The sequence below is a fragment of the Zootoca vivipara genome, chromosome 10 (genome assembly GCF_965207765.1).
Source record: "Zootoca vivipara chromosome 10, rZooViv2.hap1.1, whole genome shotgun sequence".
Lineage (NCBI taxonomy): Eukaryota > Metazoa > Chordata > Lepidosauria > Squamata > Lacertidae > Zootoca > Zootoca vivipara.
In genome coordinates, this window is record NC_142593.1 from 14,722,197 (window position 1) to 14,731,816 (window position 9,620).

Sequence of the window (9,620 nt, forward strand, 5' to 3'; positions counted from 1 at the left end):
GTTCCCTTTGGAAGTAGGAGCAAGGCTTGAGATGTCAGCATCTCTAGGCTTTTGGTCTAGAAAATGCACAGGCATTACTCATGGATTCTGGAGAAGAGGAACTGATACGTATGACTGAGGAGACATTAGTTAGATATATGCGGTATTTGAAAACCAAGAATACTACAGGAGGAGAGCTGGAGGAGTCTTAACCTTATTCACCATCACCACTCATATCTCTTCAGCAGCACTAATCAAATATATATGAGAAATGAATACCTTTCTCTTCCCACATTGGCTCCTGATTGTCAGTTTTCAGCTGTTTATCTAATTACTGCCCCGGATCATTTGCCTGTCGCATAGCTGACAATGGTATGGATTTTGGCCAGCCTGAAATCCTCTCATTAAATTACTTAGAAGATCAAAGATTTGCGAATACAGTTGTGAGAAGTAACTAGCTGCATAGCAAGAAGGATATAATACTATTTTTTTAGCAGTGCTTCTGAGTAACTGAGAAAACCCGAACTCTTAATCAGCTACACTTCAAAGAATGGATGTGACTGCCCACAGGTAATATAAAAATAAGAGGAAAGAGCACCACACCTGAACTAAAACTAAAACTAAAAAAACCCTGTAGTTTCAGCAGAATGCATTGAACATTTAGGGTGTGCCTGTTCATGCACTTAATGCCACAGATGGATATGGGCATTTTTTTCTCTGTACTGTAAGATCCTGAGAAAATCCATGACTGGCTCTGGTTTCCTGCAGCATGAGTAGTTGGCATACATGTAGCAAGATGAATTTATGAAACAGCATCACATGCTATATATTGGCAGATCATGTTGTTATTCATTCACTTACTCCGTTTATAGCCCATCTTTCCTTGAAGGAGTTCAAGGCAACAGCCTCCCATGTTACGGTCACAATAACTCCCATGACGTACAAGTGGCTGAGAGAGAATGACTGGCTCAAGGTCACCCCATGATTTTCGTCACTGAATGGGGGTTGGGACCTAGGTCTGAGAATCAAATCCCCCCCACATGTTGTAAGGATGTCCAAGGGGGTTGTGGGGTCACATCACGTAGCCTTGCCTGCTGCAGCCAATCCATGCACTAAATAAATTCCAGCAACTAGAGCTTCTCCTGCCGTGGAGACAAACCAACCGTTTCAGGAAGCACATAGAAATCTACAAAAACCGTCTTTTGCACAGCATTCTAAAACAGGATTGTGAACCGGACGGGGTTGTCTCCGTCTTTTCAAAAGTATTTTTAGAAGGGATTTATTTATTTAAAGGAATCTGCCTATGTTAGAAAACAAATAAAACCAAGCGGGATAACATACTTGATACAGAGCGATGAGGACACTACTTCGGATGACTTTACCAGCAAGAGGATCTGAAGAGGTTTTCAAAATATGCTGCAGGGATTTTGCTTTTTGAGGAATTTTATTGTTTTGTATTGTAGTTTCCCCCCGATTAATTGATGTTTGTGTGTATGCACATGTATAATAAATATACAGTATGTATATACAGTACACACACACAGAGAGAGAATTCATTATTTTTGTAAACCGCTTAGAGGCTATTTCAGTATTGAGCCGTATATAAATAAACGTATGAAGCAAATAGATCAGAATGGTTGGCTGTTTGCTGCAACGCCAGCCAATATGATTAGCCCCCTTGAAATGAGATCAGAGTGCAGCAGAATCGATTTTTGCACAGTAAGTCTCATTATTTGGGACACAGGTCAGCTGGGCACGATCCAGACAAATATTGCTTGCTACACCACAGTCATTTTAGATTGATTCCGTCTCCATCCCCGAGTCACAGATACTTCATCATTGTGGAGACATGTCAAGAAGTGCACTTGTATAAATGATAGCGCCCTTGCTAGAAACATCTTTTGGGTGAGGCCAAAACAGCAACGTAAACTCTGCTAGATGTTGAAGGTAAAAATACAATCCAGGAACCAAACCTGATGGCCTCTTTTTATTTCTATCTTTCTCAGGTCACAATCATTATGATTCCCAAGGGTATCTGTCTGGTGGCACTGTGTGGATAGCTTTCAAATATTATCTGTACAGTGGAACCTCGGTTTATGAACACCTCGGTTTATGACTTTTCGGTTTACAAACGCCGCGGACTCATTTGGAACGGATTAATTCACTTTCCATTACTTTCAATGGGAAAGTTCGCTTCAGTTTATGAACGCTTCAGTTTATGAGTAGACTTCCGGAACCAATTACACCCATGCTTCGGGTTATGTACGCTTCCGGTTGAGTATTCCGTGGACCCGTCTGGAACGGATTAATCTACTTTCCATTACTTTCAATGGGAAAGTTCGCTTCAGTTTATGAACTTTTCAGTTTAAGTACTCCGCAGACCGTCTGGAACAGATTCATCCACTTTCCATTACTTTCAATGGGAAAGTTTGCTTCAGTTTATGAACGCTTCAGTTTATGAACAGACTTCCAGAACCAATTGTGTTCATAAACCGAGGCACCACTGTATAGTTAAACACTGTACAGGGGTCAGCAAACTTTTTCAGCAGGGGGCCAGTCCACTGCCCCTCAGACCTTGTGGGGGGCCGGACTATATTTTTAAAAATATATATGAATGAATTCCTATGCCCCACAAATAATCCAGAGATGCATTTTAAATAAAAGGACACACTCTACTCATGTAAAAACATCAGGCAGGCCCCACAAATAACCCAGAGATGCATTTTAAATAAAATAAAACATACTACTCATGTAAAAACATGCTGATTCCCGGACCGTCCATGGGCCAGTTTTAGAAGGCGCTTGGGCCGCATCCAGCCCCCGGGCCTTAATTTGGGGTCCCTGTTCTAGAGCTATCTCTGTCTATCCCAGGGGTTGGCAAAGTTTTTGTGGCTTGGGCCAGTTCACAGTCCTGCAGACGCCGTGATGGGCCGGAGAGTGTGTGCGCACGCATACATACATGCGCAAACGCTATTTCCAGCGCTCCTTCCTGGCACAGAGGAGGCTTGTGCAGCTTCCCATTGGCTGCAGGAGCTTCCTGCAGCCAATGGGAAGCCAGCCAGCGTCATGGGAAGCCGGCCAGCGCTTGTGGCCCATGGGCCTTAGGTTGCTGACCCCTGCTCTATCCGTTATAGGAGGGATTTTTTTCAGCCAAAACTTGCCGGAACTCAATTCTGGCACCTCTCAAGTAGGTGCCATCCCAAGAGAACGAGGGAGGTGTTCATGGTGAGTTCCGACACCTCTTTCTCTAGAAAAAGAGCATTGATTATAGGATCCAGAGCAGGTCAGGCATTTGCTGTAACGAAACAGGATTGTTGGGCTATAGCAAATAACAACAAATTAGTGTGCATCTCTGTGTGGGTGTGGGTGTGTACATGTATGCCTGCATTCAGAGAAATCCAAGTCTTTTCATGAAAAAGTATAGGATAAAAATGCTATAGATTGATTAACAGGGGAAAAGGAGAGCCAAACACACTGTTTTGATTGGCTGTTACTCAACTCTAATAGGATTGGTTTTCTTTCCCAAGGTGGGATTGCAAACGGGGTTCTGAGAGTCCTTTGAGCAGCTGGAAGTTGGGGAAGGAAGAAAAAGGGTGACCGTGTGGAAGAGTTCACCCTTAACTAATATGTGGGGTCCGCGTCTTGTAGTTTAGGGGGGAAAGCAACATAACAAAGATATCTACCATGAATCAGAGGACAGGGTTTTTCTATTTTATTTTGATTACCTGCTCGGCTTGGCTGTCTGTGTGCAGAATTAAAGTTGGTACTGCTAGAGAATGAAATACATGGCTGAACGTGCTTATCTAGTGCGGTTTGGACAAATTCAATTCCCCTTTTCAAGGTTAACAGCTTTCACGGCAACAGCCAGGTTACCTTTTTTATACTTGAGGGTGGAGGGTAACAGAAGGAAATTCATTAAGTGGTGGAGGCGGACTGGTATATATCTCATTCCTTTCAGGATGAGATGTGATAGTTCCAAGACCTGCAGAAGGCCCAAACAACGCTGCGTTGCAAACTTTACACAATCCACTTCCACAAGTACCTTGAGAACACTGACTGTCCATAGGTACAGAGAATGCGCCATACAATACTTTAAATAAACCACAAGCAGATCAGAGTCTAAGGCTGTGTACGCACTAACCCATCTGTAGCACAAAAATGCGGGTTTTTTAAATCAATCCAGAATTATTCATGCTCATCCTCAACAAATGCCCCAGGTGATGCCAAGGAAAATGAGACAGGAATGGCAGGATCTGCCCAAGGACGAGGAAGATTCTTAGGTGAGGGTGGAGATAGCTCAGGTGCAGCGGTGGAGCTTCATGCTCCACCAACGGGGGTGGAGAGCAGGTGCGCTGCCCCCAGTGATGTGGCACATGTTCTGGGGGTGGGGCGGGCATTTTGGGGGTGGGACGTGCCGTGTTTTGGGGCGGCGGTAGGGGTGCGCCGTTTGGGGGCTGGCAGCGGCAATGGCGCCCATGGGATCGCGTTGCTCAGGGCGTTGCGCCCCCACCGCCCCTATCTTCCTACGCCCCTGGTCAGGTGGTGACTGGGAGAAGCATTTTAAGACAAGGGGGAGGGGTTTGCCGGTGCTTTTTTCGCCCCCAAAAGTGTTTCAGGGTACTCTCATTTTGACTCAAGAAAACCACCATTTTATAGTTCAAATTGGGGGAAATGAATACAGTAAATGGACAAAAGTACAAATGGCCACATGACCCGGAAGCTGTCTGCAGACAAACGTCATACATTGGGGTTCTTTTGCTCAAGCTGAAGCTTAGCTACCTATCCTATTCTCTGCCAAGGTATCTTTTGAGCCTTCGACTTGTAACCTGAGCTGATGTGCTAACTTCCTTGATACAACTTTCAGGATTTCCTGAACAGTGAGTCCAAGTCTTTTGTTTGAGTGTAGGAATCAGGACGTTCTAGATTCTGCTGTCCACAAGGTGTGGTTACTTGATACGGATTTGGAAACCCTTCCCATGATTAGGTCATCCATGCCTTTTCCTCCTTACACATGACACAAGTGAAGAAAGGAAGTGGTGATTGTGATCTTGGTATATTCCCACCTACAGCATCAATGGGCAGGTGTGCCCATTTCAAAGGGACACACCATGGGGTAAAGCAATGAGCTTTTATTTTCACAGCGAAACTAGTTTTTTAAGAAACACTTTTCAGGAGCAAAAATACGCAATCGATCTAGATTTTGTGCGGACTATGATATAAAAAAGCAAGCACTCAGTTTCTATTGATTCTAGAATAAAATGTTGTGTGGCTGCAGCCTCCATCAAGATATCTGGTGCCCATTTTATTCAGCCCAACTTAATTGTCTGCTGCTGATTCAACCCAAAGCACACAGAAATGATAACATTTCTCAGCGTTATTGGCAGTTGTTGATATTCAATAGCTGATTCAAACGAGACATCTAATTTGGGAGGGAATATTTGCTTCTGTACATTTTCTCACATTTGCTACATCAGCAATATCAAAGTGCTTCATCAACCGTTTGAGAGCATTATGTAAGGATGCCAAAGTTTTTGCTTATGGAAGCTTCACACTCCAACCGTGAAACTAATTCCTGCTACCTGTGGAGTAGGCTTAGATCTCATCACAAAGTTGATTTAAAGTGCACTAGAAAGGGCCAGCTCCAGCATTTTTAGGGGGTGAGGAGAGGGGCTTGTGTCTCGTAACCTGGGATATCCAAATCAAAAATTCTTTCGGTCCACATCTCACCTTTTGGGTGCTATGGCAGTACTGTGGGTTGGGGAGCTAGATCACATTAGCTCTAGAGATGGGATAATTTGCCTATTTCCAACCCACTACTGTCATTTTCATGTATTTTACCCAGTTCTGTTCCATGGGTGCATTACTTAGGGTTGCCATACGTCTCGGACATAGCTGGTATTCGGCCTCCACAAACAGTGTCTGGGAGAAAAATGGTTAAATGTCCGGGAAAATCCAGACATATGGCCACCCACGTTGGGAATGTGGAGTCTGGTGAATTTAATAATAAAAAAAGCTCAATAACTCAAAAAGTTCAACAACCTTTGTGTCTGGATTTTCACTTTTTGAAATATGGCAACCCAATATTTTATTGTAATTTATATTTGGTCTTATCCACCCTGAGCCCGGCCCTGGCCGGGGAGGGTGGGATAATAATAATAATAATAATAATAATAATAATAATAAAATGTACATTATACATTTTTTAAAAAAAATAAACTAGAATGCACATATAAATGCATACTATTTATATATTTAAAGTGCCAAGAACTGTGTTAGAACATCCAGAAAATGACAAAATCTAGTTGAAAGCGTGATTCCCACCTGCACATGAGTCTGAGAGGTGTGGGTCGGCTCATTTCATGTAGGAACAAATAAAGATCAAATTCTCCATGCACCCCTATTTCTGTCATATGAACTATGGGAGTGAAAATGAAGCTTGTGTGAATCCACTTTGCGTCTCATAACTGAGACTGAACTCTCTAAAACTGCAGATTAGATTAAATAGGGTGTGCCAGAAATGCTTGCCTCTATTCGGTTATCCCAAAAGTGACCCTAAACATGTTAATTATGGGGTCTGCCTTTAGAGAATCCGAGGTTGGCCAGACCTGATCCTTGATGCAAAACTGAAACTTCATTAACGTCTCAGGAGAAATGTATCACCTACACTGAGTGACCCATTTAGAAGCAGTAGATAATAATCCATTGTGTCATTGGTAAGGTCATAATTATAAACCATTAGGTCAAAATACTCATGGAACGATTGGAAAGAATTTTTTTTAACATACCTGATGAACACCGAGCCAGTACTCTCAGTACGACTGAGGGGAGGAGGGTCATCGCTTGACTTGCGGCTGCGAGACCGTCGCTTTAAATGAAAATCCGAGTCTTGGAGATTATGCATTTTCTTAACCATTTAAACAAAATTAAATTGCCGTTGGAAAAAGAATAAATGCTTCTCATCTGTCCCCAAACATATCCTTCTGCAGCACAGGTGACTGCTGATATTTGACGTCGATTTTTATGCTGAACCTAGCTCAGGAAGGAGTTTTCTTTATGAGTTAATAAGTTACTTATTTGAACAATGTCACATGCCCCTTGTGTTCCTGTCTGAAGGCAGCCTTATTTACTTAGCACTAAGACCTGGGTATTAGTAATACTAATATACCGCTAAGGTGGCAAAGAAATCAAGCTAGTTAAACATATATTCCTTTGGTAATTGAACCAGTATTTGAAAGCTGTACCCTCACAACACGGCTCATTAACCCGCTTTTATACCGAGCGGCATTGCTAAACACAGTTTGCCAAATCTGTGCAATAAACTGAGTCTGGGTATTGGAAATGCGTTAAGTTTCTAAGCACTGGTAAATCCTGCCTCCCATTGAACCCTGCTAAATCCGCTGTTTTTGGTGAGATCAAGGCTAAGTAGCAAAGTACATGTTGGCAAACCCCTACCAAAGAATTTGAGGAGCTTTCAGAACTCATGGTCAGACTCAATAAGATACAGGAGATGCACAATTGGATTCCTCTTTGCTTTCTATTTTTTCTTAAGAGCAGCCCTGAATTGGAGCAGGGCTGCAGGGAGAGAAGTTTTTTTTTATTTAAAAAAAACCCCTTCCTTGTTTGCCATTTCCCAAATTCCAACCTTGGGTCCCTAGATGTTGTTGGACTACAACTCCCATCATTCCTAGCCAGTGGTCAGGGGTGATGGGAAATGAAGAATACCTGGGACCCATGTTTAAGAAAGTCAGTCAGTCACAGCGGCGGAGCAAGCCGATCGGGTGCCTGGGGCGGCGCATGTGCCCAGTACCGAGGGCCAGGGCCAGATGGGGCAGGACACTCCATGGGGCCTCCGAGGAGTCTGCCTGCCTCCTCTTACTCAGCTGCCGTACAGCTGAGGGGGAGACAGCGGGCGAACCGTTTGGGGCAGCGCGCAGCCTGCAGGCACCCAACCCACCGCATCACTCCCAGGAGAGACATGTGGCTCGAGTGAGTGCCCCCCCGGCATTTTGTCACCCCCCTCAGTGGTGACACCTGGGGTGAACCGCCCCCGCCCCCTTTCCTCCGCCCCGGTCAGTCACTCAGCCTGTCTTTATTTATTTAATTTGCATACCACCCTATAACCATAGATCTCAGGTCAGTTCACAACATATTAAAAACAAACAAACAGAAAATACATAATAAAAACAAAAACAAGCCAATAATTCCCTCTTCCACAACACATTTTAAAAGGGCACGGCCTGGTTAAAGAGGAACGTTTTCGCCTGGTGCCTGAAGGTGTTTAATGAAGGCGCCAACCAAACCACATTGGGGAGAGCATTTCACAAATGGGGAGCCACTGCAGAAAAGGCCCTGCTCTCATGTTGCCAATCTCCGGATCTCTCATGGAGGAGGCACACGAAGAAGGTGTCTAGAAGTTGAGCAGAGGCTTTCTTAGACCTACCCATCAATGCCTCAATACTAGATGGAGTGGACAGGAGCCCGCCTTGAGGACTGGCTTCCGTATGTGGAGAAGGGAGGGAATGACATCTTGTCCTTTACCTCTGGCAGAAAACTGTTTCGGGGGCTCGCCCTGGAGTCAGAACGCAAGGCAACTATGCTTCAAGTTGTTGCCTTTTGTCAAATTGTACAAAGCTTTATGTGACGCGGAGATATGAGTTTTGACTTGGCTGGTATATCTCACAACAAAGCTTGCATGAAGGTATCTTCAAGTAAAGCAGGTGTGGTGAACCTGCTGTGCCCCCCCCCCCCGGGTCTGGGAGGAGAGGAGCCATCGCCTAGCATCATCTTTTTTTTTTTGGAAATAATATTTATTCATTTTATAAACTGAAAAAAATACATAATACAAAAACATAAAACACAAAAATACACCTATTACAAAAACATAACACACAAAAATATAAAATACTAAGAAAAAGAAAAGCAAAAAAGAAAAAGAAATTCACATTATTCATTCTTATATCTTAACATTTTTTACTTCCTTGTTTATTTCTATATCATAATTCCAATCATCTTATTTTATCTTGACATTCATTTCATTTCTTATTTTACACTTATACCTAAATCCTAATATAGTATAATACCTTGACATATCCTTCCTCTACAACCTCTGTGTACTTCCAAATCTATATTAAACACTTCCAATATTACAATTGTTCCCTATATACACTTTAAATTTCTTCCAGTCTTCTTCCACTGACTCTCCTCCCTGATCACGGGGTCTCCCGGTCAGCTCAGACAGTTCCATAAATTCAATCATCTTCATTTGCCATTCACCCACTGTTGGTAGTTCTTCTCTCTTCCAATTTTTAGCTAATAAAATTATTGCTGCTGTTGTGGCATACAGAAAAAACGTAATTCCTTTTTTAGGGATTTCCTCTCTGACTATTCCAAGTAAAAAGGCTTCTGGTTTTTTTTAAATAAAAGCGTTTTTCAACACTTTTTTCATTTCATTATAAATCTTTTCCCAGAAGTCCTTTACTTGGGGGCAAGTCCACTACATATGGTAAAAGGTTCCTTCTACTTTCTTACATTTCCAGCATTTATTACCTTGTTTGTGATAAATCTTAGCTAGTTTTACGGGTGTTAAATACCATCTATACATCATTTTCATCATGTTTTCTCTTAAAGCATTGCACGCGGTA

General features: G+C 42.9%; 1 protein-coding gene across 1 annotated transcript in view; it reads right to left on the reverse strand.

Annotated features, from left to right (window-relative positions):
• Positions 1-7,008, reverse strand: part of GRAMD2B (GRAM domain containing 2B) — a 58,948-nt gene extending 51,940 nt beyond the window's left edge. The window contains exon 1 of the mRNA XM_035099659.3: positions 6,765-7,008. Coding sequence (XP_034955550.1) covers positions 6,765-6,892 — 128 coding nt within the window. The 5' untranslated portion in view covers positions 6,893-7,008. The remainder of the gene's footprint in view (positions 1-6,764) is intronic.
• Between the last annotated feature and the right edge of the window lie 2,612 nt (positions 7,009-9,620).